Source organism: the organism of the source record quoted next, unplaced genomic scaffold (genome assembly GCF_019419815.1).
Source record: "Pyrus x bretschneideri cultivar Hongxiangsu unplaced genomic scaffold, Pyrus_bretschneideri_v1 Contig6, whole genome shotgun sequence".
NCBI classification, from domain to species: domain Eukaryota; kingdom Viridiplantae; phylum Streptophyta; class Magnoliopsida; order Rosales; family Rosaceae; genus Pyrus; species Pyrus x bretschneideri.
The window spans coordinates 5,523,313-5,539,779 of NW_025999798.1; the positions used below are offsets into that span (position 1 = coordinate 5,523,313).

At 35.4% G+C, this 16,467-nt stretch overlaps 1 protein-coding gene across 2 annotated transcripts; it reads right to left on the reverse strand.

Annotated features, from left to right (window-relative positions):
- Nucleotides 1-6,052: 6,052 nt before the first annotated feature.
- LOC103967252 (histone-lysine N-methyltransferase, H3 lysine-9 specific SUVH4) lies at nt 6,053-11,771 on the reverse strand. 2 transcript variants are annotated; one of them, XM_009380531.3, is made up of 17 exons: nt 11,607-11,771; nt 11,095-11,516; nt 10,605-10,634; nt 10,295-10,375; nt 10,122-10,178; nt 9,607-9,661; nt 9,332-9,441; nt 8,812-8,991; nt 8,494-8,592; nt 8,256-8,354; nt 8,018-8,067; nt 7,838-7,926; nt 7,578-7,737; nt 7,343-7,448; nt 7,080-7,262; nt 6,733-6,966; nt 6,053-6,638 (listed from the first exon to the last, which is right to left on the reverse strand). In XM_009380531.3, the coding sequence occupies exons 2-17, from the start codon at nt 11,488-11,490 to the stop codon at nt 6,525-6,527; spliced, it is 2,043 nt and encodes a 680-aa protein (XP_009378806.1). In that variant the 5' UTR covers nt 11,491-11,516; nt 11,607-11,771; the 3' UTR covers nt 6,053-6,524. The 2 variants fall into 2 exon arrangements, with proteins under 2 accessions (XP_009378806.1, XP_048427527.1); XM_048571570.1 differs by having other exon boundaries at nt 9,335-9,441; nt 11,607-11,769.
- Between the last annotated feature and the right edge of the window lie 4,696 nt (nt 11,772-16,467).

The window sequence follows — 16,467 nt, forward strand, 5'->3', positions numbered from 1 at the left end:
GTGCATAGATCTGTTTAGCATTTTCTGAAGGGACCCATTAAAGAAATATATACTCGAAGCAACTAATTTTTTTTTTTAATAAACGATATTATTTACATTAAGATCTACTACAATCCTTAAATAAAATTTAAATTTTAGCTTTTAAACCTATCCGAATTTGGTCAAATCCTTAGGCCAGATATGAATTTTAACCCAAAACTCTTTTTTGAGGCAAATTTGGGTCAGAATTCCCCCTTGGGTTAGTACTCTGGCCCACTATATATGTGTATTTTTTTAGTTTTATATTTATAAATTCTTTAAATTTAACCACTAAGATCTAATATGATCAAATTCAATAGTAAAAAAGAAAATCTAAATGTCCAAATTTAAATCCAATGGAGGAAATAATTTAAAATTTCCTTTCTTGTGTTTCATATTCTTTTATAATGTTCCACGTGTTTCATATTTTTACGATTTTATAAATTTTAAAAGAGTGATTTGAATGTCCTTAGAGGCGAGATCGTTGACTTTTGTTGACCATCATTTTGTGATGTGTATGGGCTATTTTTTTTTTGTATTCTCGAAGTATTCGATAATACGAACGCATAGGCGCAAGCGGAACTGAATTTGGAGTTACGACAAAGATTTTACAAACTACGGAGCGTGATGAGTGTTTTGGTAAATTCACGTTACGGGATAAATTTTTTCTGTATTTTCATTGGTGACTTTGAACTATGTGTCACGTGGGGCCCACACCCAACTCTTTCCCCCTCTCATGTGTCTTCCAATCCCCGAAAATCCCATTTTTTTTATCAACTCTCCACTCATTTGTTGCCACCCCATCTTTTTTTCCCTCATTTCACTCTCTCTCATCTCTCAACTCTATCTTCTCTCTCTCTCTGCAAACCAGACCATACCACTCTCGCCATTTCGACGAGCACCACCACCACAAACCTAGGCTAGTCATCTCTTCTCCCTCATCCCTCACATCTTTTTCGCCCATTCTCATCTTTGTAGTTATGCAGACACTACCATGATAGAGCATCGCCGTCTTCCATCGAAACCTTCGAAACTAGACCACTAATCTCGAAGATAGATCACCATCATTGTCATCCAGTCAGTTCGATGCACCCTAGTTCGAAATTTGGCTGCACAGTGGCTCTGCCCATTGTTCATCGTCTCCTGCGGCGAGACTTCACTATTTTTTGACCAAGGTAGGCCTTGGGAACCCCCTATCTCGTCATTTGTGAAAGATTTTAAGGTTTTTAGGCCTTTGTTGTGGGGTTTGGGGACAGAAACCACCCTGGGAAACACTCCCCAGATTTCTGGCAAGAAAACCAGGCCTTTGCAGGCTTTTTTCTGGTCGATCTTAACCTTGGCTCGACCTCACTTTGGTATATTTCGATTCCTTAACTCTTGAGCTTTGCTTTGGCTTTTGAATTTTTGAATTTGGTTTAGAATTGAAACTATTCTAGCCTTCTAAAGTTTTCCGGGCATCCCCGCTGCGATTCTGGTGTTCTTCTTCGTAGAAAACCGACCAACCCGATGCAAGAAAAAAAAAAGGCTCAAACCTACCTCAAATCTTTGGCCCAAACCTGGCCCAAATCTTTGGGCCATTATTCTAGCCGACCCAGTTCTGAAATGAGCTTAATATTCTGGGAATATTCTTTGGAATATTCTCTAGAAAATTTTTTGGAATATTCTTTTCTTTGGGTTAACTTTTTCAGAATTTTCTCAGAAATCCTCCTAGGCTAATTTCGACGTCTCAAGTCCCTTTCTGACATCCATTTAGTGAAATTCCAAAGTTTTAACATGGTTGACCACAGGGGCATCTTGGTTGACTTTTGGGGTTGATCGTTGACTTTTTCGTTAACTTTTTATAAAATTTGTCCTGGACCTCTGTTAGCGTAATTCGACACACTGATTCCAAATCTGCACTCCATTTTTCCAAATTTAATTGTCTTGGTGGAGTTTTACTAATGGTTCGCAATATAATGGTTAGGTACAATTACTATCAGAAACTCCGACTATCTTAGTTCGAACAACTGCGACCTCGCAAGTATCTGTGAGTGTGTCTTTTCCTTTATATAGTATATATATAATTGTTAGTTTGCATTTATAAATTGCATAAAGAGCTTTCTACAATACGACTAGACTAGCGTGACGTTTATAAGATTTAGCGCATTGATAGAAATTATGAGGTTATGCTATGTCCTACGGGATGCACATGTATGCGTATTATTGATGCCTGAATTATATTGATGGCCATGAATAGTATTCTATCGACGTAAGATTATCAATTTACCACTGTATGATTTTATTTATGTTATCTGATCATCGTTGTTGCACCGGTGTTAGTACTCGCCTTGGCCAGGGCCAATCTTTCACGTGTATGTGCACATCGCGCCGTACGCTCACTTTGGATCCATTGTAGATGCCAGTTTTGTCCTAGATTGCTATAGGCAATTAGGACTTGTATGTGTTGCTCAAAGCACTAGTCTTTATGTGATTGTAGCATGAAAGCGTATATCATTGTTACACCCCAGTCATGTTCATGTCATAATACCTCTGCATGAACTTGTGTGTCAGCATGTGTCGATGAACACTCGATATGATATGTTTGCTTATGCGAGATTATGTAATTACTGATGTCATGTACTTATTTACGAAATATTGTGCCGTATTGAATACTTGAGATTTTGCAGGCTACGGTAGGTATTTTCTTACTATACATAGTATGTATATTTTGGAAACTACATTGTTTTACGGTGAAGGGTTACTATGTTTGCGAAAAGGTTTTTACAAAGCTTTGTTTTTAGGCCCACTCACCCTTATTTTTCGCCCCTCCAGGTGGCTACCTTTGATGGTATAATTCTTATCCTACCTTACTGTACTTTACTTATGCTTTATTATCACGTGTGAAGTGAGTTTATTCCCGCTCGCAAGTGCACTCTTGTATTTAGACACTTTTAGGTTTAAATTTATTCACATTTTCCACATCACTACACTTTATGACTTTGTCACCCTTCTGGTGTCGGCCAGCACAGCTTGATTCGGAGTCCATATAGACATTCCGGGTCGGGGTGTGTCATTCATGGTGTCGGTTAGTGATTTTTCAATATTTATCAAAATCTAAATATTTTTTGGTTTAAATGTTCATAAAATTAGGACAGCCTACATAATTTTTTTTTAAAGTTACTTTAAGAAAAAAATTATCCTAAATACATTTTTTAATAATCTCGAACTAAAAATTTAACTCAAAAAGGATGGAGCAAAAAAACTGTTTCTAGATGAAAAATTTTAGGCTTTCTCCCAAGGGTTGAGATGGTCTAAGGGGGTGGAAGAGTGGGTTAAACCTCACAATGGACTAGCAATAATATGGTTCAAATTCGCCTTTGGCGAGAATTAAAATTAAGATCTCTCACTAGGGATGGCAACGGTTCGGTTTGGGGACGGAAATGCTATATCCATCCCCATAACCATGAAAATTAACCATACCCATAATCGCAAAATAACCATCGGGGATTATCCATAACCATATTCACCGGATAACGGATTTTCAATCGATTATCGGTTATATCTATCTTCGTCAAAAAAAAAAAAATTATATTCATCTAATTGACGCACTATAAATTTTAGTAGATACTAATTTCGTCATTAAATAGCCACATCCAATTACAAAAAACATAATAATATATATTTGAAGTTGTTCATGATAAGCCAATATGATAAATTGGTCCAATAAAAAAGAAAAAGAGGACAAAAACAAATACGAAGGGAAGATAAAACATGTAAACTAAATATATGACAACAAACAAGAAGACAATTATTGATTTAATTTTGCATAATTCTATGGGCTCATAACATATGTAATAAACTGAAAAACTGACGCTAATTGATAATTTACATGAATCAAATAACATGAAAAAGAATGCAAGATTACCTATTGAGCTTACAACATGCACCAATTTCTTGATAGGGAGACTCTTGAAGAAAGATGAATCTGATAAACTTGGAACTTTTGATAATTGATATATAAAATGATTCAATGAATTAATTTGGTTGAGTATAACAATAAGAGTATTGAATTGATGAGTTTGTTGGTATGCCCCATGTAGGATGTTTGGTGCATAATAAAGATAATATAGGGTTTGATGCATGCATAATGAATTAGTACTATAGGGATAGGAATAATTGAATATGTTGTGTGCATGATTCCAAGACTTCAAAATGCATAATTGAATAAAATATAATATATATCAAATATATATATATAATATTCGGATCGGATTTGGGTACGAATATGGATTGGGTACCCCTATAACCATATCCAAAACCATAACCGAATAAAGTTAACGGTTTTTCCCCATATCCAAACCATACCCGAATTTTCATATCCAAATCCAATCCATTCGGGTGATTATCCACGATTAACGGGTTTAACGGTTAGAATTGCCATCCCTATCTCTCACTTACAAGTGAAGAGGAATGTCATTAGACCATAGTACTAAATCGCTACTCGAAGCAATTAATTAAAATACGGATATTATATCGTAAAAATGGACCAACATTCCTTCTTTCTTGAGGTTGAAGATTGGGTAAATTAGATTGATGTCTAAAAAATGGACCAACATTCCTTCTTTCTTAAGGTTGAAGATTGGACAACCTAGACCGACCGAGAAGAATGGTAAACTTTACTCTGGGAATGTGTGTAACCTTGACTGGACACCACTCACTTCATCGCCGAATGTCAAGCTGGCAAGTGAAAAATGCCAGTAGTAAGCTAGTCTACATAGGTGGCGCAATAAATGCCCAGTAAAAAAGACCCAAGGCATGATGTTTCCCTGAGGGCCTATATAAATGGGTGAAACCCTAAATACCGGGGTTGGAGAACAAAAGACAAAGAGAGATTATATGCATTAGCCGAGCACTATTTTGGTCTTGCAATGAATATAATTTGTGCAACACAGTGGACGTAGCCCAATTTTGAGAGGTGAACCACTTATCTCTTTGTGTCCATTTCATTTCAATCTGTATCCCAAGCCCACCAAGGGTTTAAGATCTTCGTTTGTTAAGCTTATAATTTGTGAGTGTCCACCCAGATTTGTCTGGGTTTGACTTGCAAATTTTGAGCATTAACTAATAACATTAATTAAAGTAGCAACATTGGTCATTTGATTTGGTTGGGGATTTTGTGGAGTCCCCCAGCCCTAGGTCAGAGTCGCAGGTCAAAATGGGTTGTGTTTGCGTATGACTCCTAATAGAAAAAAAAAATGTGAATAAAAGAACCCACTAAATTGAATTTGATCCATGAATCTAAGAAATAGTGAGAATTATGGATCTTTCTCAATTCGAAAATCCAAAATAGGTTCTGAAAGAAAGGCACTAAAAGTGTGCGCCTGCCTCAAAAACTTTGTCCCTGTAGCCATCATTTTACTGGATAAATGTCTTTGAATCGGAAGAGAGATTTCAAGAAATGGCTGATCTATTCGCTCTACAAATAATCGAGCTGGATCTGGTGTATCATAAGGATTTGCCTTTTTTATTGGATTGGATAAAAAAACAATTCTTGAATGAGATATTCAACTCCAGGGATGAATCAAAAAATAAATCACTACAGTCATAATAGCAAAAGTTCCTTCTTTTATCAACACTTGAAAAGAGCTTAATCATTTCATTTTACACTGACTCCATTACTGCATCCATTAATATAAGGAACCACTGATACCTTTACATTTCTATTTGAAACATAATGGTAATATACAAGAAACTTGTAACTCAAGTTATTAAAAGCGTTTATCTACATTCGATTTCTCGTCCTCAATATATCTTGTATAAACTACAAAAAATATAAAATAATAACAATACTATTCTATTGTGAAATAGTAACATATCATATTACTTGCATATAAGGAAAAAGGAACATAACATAGTTATCGATAAACTGACAAAGCTAAGTTGCATATTTGATTTGGAACATACTGTTATTGATTCCCCTAATGCGTTGTCATGTGAAAACAAACTTACACATCAATGTATTATTGAGCTAAGACTACACATGACAGTCAAGCCATGTCATGTAAATATCACTCATTTGTAGTCTCCAAATAACAATTTGCGTAAGAAAAGGACACCTTAGCTATTGCAATCTTGATCAGAGGGCATCGATCCTTGAAATTGGACAAGGTCACTGATAGGTCAGGTTCTTGACCTTATCCCGCACAACAGAGATCAGACCATACTTAATTAAATTACTAATCAGACAATAATCCCTTCATTAACAAAATATTAATCATATGATAATCCTTTCGCTTTCAGTTAATCCTTACCATAAACATTTCTGTTCAGCACTCCCCAGGGACGTACTATATACCCCCCTATATAACAAAAAGTTGGAAATACAACAAAAATGCAGACATTGCCAAACCATCATTTGACCCTTTACTTTTGCTTCCTTAAGGTGGGGAGGGGGAACCATACAGAAGGTCAAAGAACATTTACATTTGTTTCAGGTGGCCTTCCGGGGGTGCATGTAAGTCCTTCTCCTAGTACAAACGCTTCCGACAGCCAACTGCACCGCAATGGCAGTCTAACTGCTTAATTTTTCCATCAAGACCGACCACGCTATCAAGTTCATAACCATAGTCATATGAAAGTTCCTGCACACGCAAACATTAAATCAACTCGTTATTCAACTATTCAAGAGCAAAGCAATGTTGGATACCCGAGTTAAAGGGGAAGAAGAATTTTTACTTGCAATGGAGGTATATTATCCGCAGCGAATAACACAATTCTAGCGAGTCTAACATCATGATGAGAGCTCAAAACACATTGTACGAAGAGGTTAGGCTCACAACTATGATTGATATATCTAGTAACGTTGCCATGAGAAGCGGCATCTATGCAAAACTCAGGCTCACTTTCTGATAGCTTGCTGAATCCTGACTCTGCATCACCATTTGGAATAGTCACATCGCACATTCGCTTCTGCAATGTGTATAGATACTTTAGAGGAATGTATAGATCAACACATCAAAAATCCAAAAATTGTAAGAGCATTGCGAGTTCAATTCTTCCATATCAAACGGCTGGAATTGTACCTCTCTTGACCCAATCCCATGCATTGTATGCCAGCAATCAATTTCAAATATATATTCGTTCCCCAAGAGACTGTCAACTTCATCAGTCTTCCTAAGAACTCCAATGTATTCACACACTGGTGCACCAGAAGGAATAAAGTCCCACGACCTAACACCCCAGCCTTTGTAATCCGTACGAAATACCTGTCCAATAAAATTACAGAATAAATTTTGTAAAGTACTGCGTATTATAAAAGAAGCATTGGCAGTTGTAGCATTCAGACCTCAAGTCGATGCTTCATTCCCCGCTGCGATGTACGGTTAACACAACCAGGTCCACAGCCGCAATTTGGACCACACTCAAACACAACAGCCTTTGCCTCAATTAATCTAACAGATAGAGAGAAACAGAGAGTTTCGCCAACACAACCTTTATACAAAAAAAAAAAAAAAAAAAGACTGGTGGATCTCAACCAAGATAGTCTTACAACAGCACTTATGCCATATTACAAACCTTACCTTCCACCATCTTTACTAACGTAAGGAAAATCGCCGCCATTCAGTTGAGCGCAAGAGCAAGTCAGTGGATTAGTACAGTTTCCTTTGCAACGGCACCCAGAAGCGTTCGGTGGAATGTTCACATCTTTTTCAACTATAATAGAGTTAATATATTTAAGGCCTGCAAGATTGATAATTTTACCGTGTCATTAGTAGTGGCACGGATAATGCCCTACTGAACAGTACAAAAGATCTGCTAAAAGTTGAGAAGTGTAGCTGACCTTCAGGCGCTACAGGAGGTTTATCAATGACGTTGGTAGCTGGAATGCAAATATTTTCTTGACCGTAACAAATGTCCTTGCACACCAACCTAAAAGTAACACGTTTCCTTGGGTTTACAATCAAAGGAACACAACTGGGTTAAAACAGAACATTGAGGAAACAGCTTACTGATTTCATACCCAGGTAATTCAGCGTGAACTTTGGACCCTCGCGCACGAACAAAATTTACCTGAAAAACTAGTCACTTAAGCATCTCTAAACACCTTCAGATGATTTAACTTGTAATCAAACTTATGAAAAGCCAATAGTATGGCCCCAAGCCTTGAGAGAATTATATATGAAAAATTCAACAAAATTTTCCCACAGTTTGTTCCCTCGTCACTAAATTGTATTTAGATATTGAAAAGAAATGAAAACCTGTTTACTACGCAAACTATCTTGCCCGGGAAGTCGCTTTAAACGATACTTAAACACGGTAAATCCAGCAACACCCTTTTCTGCCCAATAATTGTTAACCTGCCAGAGAAAGAGAACAAGGAAAATATATTTTGGTTCAACTAGATGTGTTCCTATTTCCACTTTTAACTGTGTTATTTTATGCACATATATACTATTAACCATAAGCAAAAGAAAAATACACATGAAAATGGCCAACCTTGTATAGGCCATCATACGTATAAACTTTACTAGTATAACTATTGACGCAGTCATGTCCACGGACAACTCTAACAGGAATGCCCTGGTCCATATTATTCTGCAAGAAAATAAAACACAAACAATAAGTAAACAACATGTAGGAGAATGTCACACATTCAAGGAGTCGGTATGTGAAATAAATCATTCCTTGGATCCATGGCATCATATGCCGTCAGACAATTTTGTAAACTTCAACAAAAACTGTGCGTATTGCATGAACCTTAAGAGCCAAATTATCAACAGATGCAGCACAAATATCAGTTTCAAGATGACGCACCTTAAGAGCCAAATTACCCCGTTTCATAACTTGATCTGCAATTTGTTGTTTATTACCAAGCAAATCATTTCCACCTTGACCAGTATAAACAATCTCTTCTGCGTTATCAACATCATCTTCATATTGGCCAGAAACCACAATTATTAAGGCAAATGGAAGCTTATAGCCTCTGAATTTCTCCTGCAATATCCAAAAGGCTAATAAGATCACAACCTTTGGTTCAAATACCCCAGTGGCTAATGTTTGAATTTCTCTGGCGAACGGTAAGGAATAGCATTTGATTCAAAACAACTGTCTTCACATAGTTAACTAGAGCTCAAACTCAAGTATTACAAACTAACAAGAACAACAATTTAAGAGAAAGAAACAATAATCAGAACTTAAAGAGTACTCCACACCGTCGCACCCTATGGGAGTTGATTATTTGTGAACGCTTTTATTTAGGGAACCGAATTTATCCATTAGTTTCCTCTGTTAACTGTGTATAATTGATTCAATCTTTCAATGAAAGTAGACTTACTACCTTGCCTTTAGATTCTCCTACAAAATCAATTCCATTTAACCAGTGTGAATGGAACCCTAAAGCCACCATTTCAGCCCGGGAGTAAAATTGATGCCCAACAGCAATACCTGCATCATTTATATTTACACTGAGCAAAGTATCTTTTGAAAAATGGTCCTCCTAATGATCAAGCATAAGATACAAGCCAACGTTCTCTCAGTGTACCCAGCTAAAACCAGATAACACTAAAAAGGTTAAAATGTGATTCAGCTAGCAAAGCAATAACAACTAACCCGGAAGATGACCAATTTGCTTTTCAGGGAATAAAATTTGATTCTCCTTCAGCATCTGTAATGAATAAAAAATGACAAACACAAAAAAAAGCACAAAAAAACGTCACAGTTAGCATAAAAACAGAAGGGTTAAAAACTTAAAAGACCAGGTTAGTATACGTTTCTGAAAGGATATAACGCCTGTTTACTACAAAAAAAATATACTAGTTCAACTATATCACTAAGTTTACTAGCCCACAAAATCAAAATGCAGAAAACCAGACATATGATAATTCTGATGCTTATGAGGATTTACGGAACGAAGAAAAACGGATGTAGCTGTTCGCATGAATGCCAGAAGAAAAAAGGTTTCCTTCCAATTGTAAAACTAAATATGAAAAGGAATTCTTATTACTCTCTACAATAATGAATTACCTATGCTTTATCGCTAATGACAGAAAAAAGGTTTCCTTCCAATTGTTAAACTTCCTAGAAAATATTACGTGTATCAGATCTACATGGAGCACAGAACTTACCTCAGAAAGTGCCTTCAGATCAGGTCTCTTGGACTGCTTCTTAGGTTCATCATCATTCTGAACAGATTTTTAAATATGATAGTGTGATCAGTGGTGTCTAACTCAGGTACGACACTTAATAGATAATCATGTGCCGAATCCACATATAGGACCTAAATTAACTCATAAGGTACCTTCTTATCAGTTTTCTTGGAAGGACTCATCGAAGGCCCTTTGGGAGGTCTTTTGGAAGGACTCTTGATAGGACTCCCATTCTGCAAATGATTGTCAAACTAAAGTAAATGATAATCACAAATGCCAAGATCTCTAACTATACCTTTTATTGCCTTTTTACAAAATGATAATGAAAAATTGAAGGGAACATTCTTCCTGCAGATAAGAAACATTGAAGCATCCAATAGACATGCTTAAGTTGTTCCTTCACTCTGCAATGTAATATGGGAAAAAAAAAAAAAAAAAAAAAAAAAAAAAATGAAAACTAACCTCAGGCTTACAACATCTTTTCTCCTCTTCCTGCAGAAAAGCAACAAACTTTGTAAGTTAAGAATTTTACTTGTGGAAGTACTTGAAGCGAACTTGCATTTGTCAATTTTCGAAAAATAACCCAAGTAAAATTCACTCATAAAAAGTAGATTTTCAATGAGTCCACCTTTTAAATTGCATATAATCATCAAGTCAAAATCCATTACGATACAAATCAACATTTTAGAGGCCCTTTAAACAGGGCACCCCCCAAAAACAGAGCTCAAAAGATATATTCTTGAACTTAATCCATATAGTATCAAACTTCGAAAAAGTTGTTTAACAGTAAATAGGAAATGCGGATTAGGTCAATTAAGGCCATGTGCCGGCCCCCTTGTACCCAACTTCGAATCCCATTCCAGTGAATCGACTAGTTCAGAATATCATCGTTAAAAAACTAAATAAGGCTCAATAATCAAATGACATTGAACACATTTTATGAAGTTCATACCTGAACATGGTGAAGGTAATGCAAATTGAAAGCTCGGAGTGTCTCCCTCACGCGAGCAGTGTAGCTCACACCGTTCTCATCAGTCAAAGGCAAATCAGCAACTGTATACCAACTCCAATCCACACAATCCTTGCTCTCGCCGCTCTCCAGTGTCACTTTGCTCTCGCTGCTCTCCATTGTCACTTCTCCCTTGCTCGGTTCAACTTCAGGCTTAGAATTCTGCACCGGTGGTTTAGGGGGTTTCGCAACCTTGGTCTTCTTGGTCCTGACGACGTCGTCCTTGGTCTCATCAGCCTTCCTCTTCGCACTCCCGTAGAAAGGCCGTTTCTCCGCCGGAACATTCTGCAGCCGGGGGCTAACCCTGCGATGAGCGGCGGAATCGTTCAGTTCACCCATCGATTTGCTATTTCCACCCCCTAAACCTGCAGCAAAAATACAGAAAATAGTGATTAAAAATTAGGAATCAAGATTTCGGGACGAAAGGAGAGTGAGCTTGACGGCGAGAATCGCACCGATCGGACGACGGAGGGATTTGGAGCGGAGCGATAAACTCGGGGAAGACAGAGGGAAGGAGAATACTCGGGGCTCGAGACGTCGCTAGGGTTTTGAAAAGAAAGACGTTGTGGGACTGCACAGACCGATAGTGGGAAGTTTAAAAAACGATACAGGCGGGAAACTGAAAGGTTAGCAGTCATTCGAGATGTAGTTCTGCAACTAGTGGGAACGACCTGTCGTCTTACTTCTAAGCTTTACCAAGATTGCTACAGTTTATGTTTGTTTGGTGATGATTACGGGCTCGTTTGATAGCATTTGATTTTTTTTGTATCTGCTTCAAACGGTTGGGAGAGAGTTTAAAAAGTTGAAATGCAGTGGATTGATAATAAATATTCTAATCAATATAACAATCTACCATTTGCACGTTTATTATATATTATGTATCTATTATTTTTGAAACCGACACTAATGAAATTTATTAAGCCACTATCACCACTATCAATACCAGTACCACTATTGCAAATGCCACAATCATAACTGCCTAGTACCCATGAGAAATTTTTTTGTATGTCGAGCATCAAATGTTATAATACAATTAATTGAAAACTTCAAAAAAATAATTTCCAACTAATTGCATTTTGACACTAAGTGTACCTTTTCAGTATCCACTATCACCACCTTATTAGTGGTGGTGTCCAAATTAAATAGGTGTCATGGGTCCATGTTTGCTAAATTTTACCCCAAAAGAAAATAACCCCCATAAGCATATTCTATTAAATTAATTGTTTTTACAATACAATGTTTATCATTTAAACTTCACAAGTTTGTGCTAATGACCATTTAATTATGAATTGTAGGCATTTAATTGTACTTCTGTGGAGGAAAATTTGAATTGAAGCTTACAAATAATTATCTTTCGTGTCGACACAGCACTTCGTGTACGCACATTCAGTTAGCTGTGCAGATTTGAGCTACATCACAAACGAGTTATTTATTACGTTCAACATATCGACACAATAAACCTATTTATTTCCGTTGCCTCCAAAATTAGCATCCTTAATTAATGGTTTTCCGCATTCACAACTAAACCAGCTAGCATCAACCTTGATAGGGATTTATCTTTGATAGTCAAAGCCATCAAGTAGTCCGGTTTTTTTTTTTTTTTTTTAAATCTTCACCGTTTAATTTCTTAAAGTTAATTTTCACTGTTTAATTTTTGAACTACTCAGTAGTCACGGACTATAAAACAAAGATTGCTTAGACAGAATAACAAAGTGTGCAAACCAATCTTAATTACAATAATCCACTCTTTAATACTGCTTCTGTCCCCAATAGATTAGTGTGTGCTTAATTAAGCTATGCATACAGATTTGCAGATTGCAGATTAGTGTGTTCTTCTGTCCCACAAGACTCTCTGAGCATTCACATGTCTTTCATTAATCATTCTTTCTAGTTTATGCTTTCTTTTTCTTAATCTTAAGATTTGTTTAATCACTTAATTAGTTGTTTAATCCCTTGCTTCCGGCGGACAGTTTATGTTCCTTAATTGTAGTCTAATCTCCAGACAAAGCATCTCGCATTCTTGCTGTCCCGGTTTAAGTAGTGATGCAATTGCAAGTAGACCGATCATCTTAGGAATAGAGATAACATGCCCGCCCTGTACGCCGATAGACTACGTTCAATATATACTTTATCCCTTTATTATCTATATATAGTTTTCAAGTGAATAATAAAGAAATAATTTGTACTGTGATTAAATATGTACATGGGTTTTTTTTACAAATCAATAGGATAATTTACACTAAATGCATTTAAATTACGGGAGGAGAATTTGAGTACGAAACTTTGGGTGCAACTGCAAATGCTCTTAGCCAACTGAATTATAAGTCACTTGCATACATATGATAATTTAAAAGCCGTGATTAGATATCTCTCCATATGTAAAGCTTTAATTCAAAGTGTTAGAATCATTATTCAATAATCCAATTAAAATGAGAAGTGACATGTTTATCCCAAAAATAGTACTAGTACATGCAATGATGGATTTAGGAATTTTCTTTCAAAGGTGATGGTGAACCTTCTGAATAAACTGTAAATGATACTCCATAACCCCGCCATTCATTTGCTTAAGGAAAAAGTTCATCATTGTTGTTGAGCTTTTTTATCGATCGCACTACTCATTGACATGTTTATTTGAAAGAAAAAAAAAATCGGTTACAATGTAATACAAACTTTATGAGTTTTCATTGTGTGTGTTTTTCCTTACATATTTCTTCTACATCTCCCCACAATCATTGATATACTCTTCTAAATCTATTTCTCTCTTAGACTTCCCCTGTAATTCTAATACAAAATGTGAAACAAAATAAACATATCAAACAAGTTTTTTTTTTTTTTTGAAACAAACCAAAGAAGTTTTTTAACTCATATATTTTTCCTTCATTTCTCTCATATGAGAAACACGTGCTGTACAAAAATATTTGTTGAAAACAGTTGTAAGAAATAAAATACTAAGCATTACATTGCACATGATTAAAACATTAATACTTAAGATAAAAAAAAATAACATAAAAGAGTGACAATATCATTGTCGTTATTTGATATGTAACTTGGTAAATCATCTATTCGGTGTTTGAAAATTACAAGCCAAACAATGAAAAGCAAGAACTATTTTTTCACATCATTTTGTCCTTCAAAGACCCCTAAAATCATCTTGTCCTTCAAAACCCCTAAAACAAGCATTATTTATCAAGGAAAACGAAAATCTACTGCAAAGTAGATCAAAATCTAACTTGTGTGTAATTGTGCACAAATAATCTCAATCTTAGGGACTATATGAAGTGGATGGTTCTAGAACGACGGTTTTGGTCCACCGATTATTTAAAAAAAATAACGTTCTAGAGACTTTCACTTCATGTATTAAAAAGACCCTAATAATGTGCGTATTTATAGACAATTACAAATAAGTTAGATTTTAATATGCCTTTCTGTAGGTTTTAGTTTTCAACGAGAAAAAAAATGCTACATTTAGAGGGCTTAGAAAGGCAAGATGAAGCAAAAAAATGGTTCTAGATTTCATTGCATGATGTGCAATTCTCAAACATCGAACCGATAATTTATCAATACATACTAAATATCGACAACGCAAAATCCTTCGCCGCCGCAAGGGAGCGTGCACGACGTCTGCCATTTGAGGTGCAAGGGAAGGGAGTGGAGACTATTTTGACTAGGGAGAAATGCTGCAAAAGCGAGAGGCATATACGTCCCTCACATTTCTTTCACAGTGATAGCTTTTGAGTTTTGACTGGTGTGAGGAATGTGATAGCGAGAGTGGGCTTTTATACCCAATGACATGGCTTTGATATGGAAAGTATTTGGTATGATTTTTTTAAATTCTTTGAATTTTCCCCACTTTTTCATTTGGTACTCCATAGATGGTTTAAGCTCATATGGAAATGCCACGCTCCGAATCTTTATTTCACCAACCAAAAATGGAGAGATAAGGATGAGGAAGAAATTTACAAGCGTTTTTCCTTTTGGTTTGTTTGGGTATACGGGGGTAGTAGAAAGCTACTCCTAGTTTAATTTGAAGCTTGATATATTTTATTATAAACTATTTTATTTGTATAATTTTGATATATTTGTTGTTAATAAACCGCTTGGTTGGCTCTATAATTTAAAACTCAAAGTTTTTAAGCCATTTTCATTAGTTTTTCTCTTATTTTTTTTTATTTTTGTTAAATTTTCGTCTTGCCCATACCACAACACAAAACTATCATCCTTGATGTTCTACAAAATGTATTTTTGGTGAAAATTTTCTTCTAATCCATGTCAAAAAAAATTTGAAAATAAGGATACAAATATAAAAGGTATTTGAATCTAAATAAAGTAACGCACTAAGAAAAAGAAATTCAATGGAAAAAGAAAAAGAAAAAGAAAAAGGCGGGGGGGGGGGGGGGGAATGTTATGATCGATACTTTGATCCCGATCCTTCCTGAAGAGAGTTGCTATAGTACTAGTGATTGTATCGAATTACAATCGCTATAACACTAGCAATTGTACTCAATTAAAGTCGCTAGCTTCATACCGATCCCCCTCTTTTCAATTTTTTTCTTTTTATTTATTTTATTTTATTTTATTTATCTTACCATAACTACAAATTATCATATTCATGTCTTCAAAATATATTATCCCATGCTAAATCTATTATAATTAATATTTAAACACTTGAAATTAATGATTTAAAACCTAAATTTAAAGATACTCTCATATTTTCAACTTGAAAAAATCAATAAAAAAAATAGTTTCAGGACCTAATAAACAGTATCACATCCAAAGGTCTTCCAATATTTTCTTTAACTCCGACGCAAATATTTTCTAAAGCTAAAAATTTCAAATTTTCACAAAAACTGTGATTTACAACCCATAGTTCTCTAATCGATGTTGAGAACTTTTACAATATTCGTTATAAACTTATAAGCCAAAGTTATAGTCATTTTACTCGCACCACATGTTTCCTAAAATTAATTTAGCACATTCCCAAGATTTTGGACACCTACAAATCTCTTTGGGAGACCCCACTATTAGTTTTTTTTTTTTTTCCTTTCTATTTTTCAACTTCAAAAAATTAACGAGAAATAGTTTCGGGGCTTAATAAAGGATAAAATCACATCAAGGGACATTTTCGTTAATTCCCACATAAAATATTTGCTAGAGCTAAAGGTTATGGTTTAATAATTAGTAATTATGATTTACTAATTAATTTTATGTAGTTAATAAGTGTTAGGTTTAGTGATTTTTCAATATTTATCGGAATATAAATATTTTTAGATTAAAACATCTATAAAATTAACACGCCCCTAAACACTTGAACTTAGG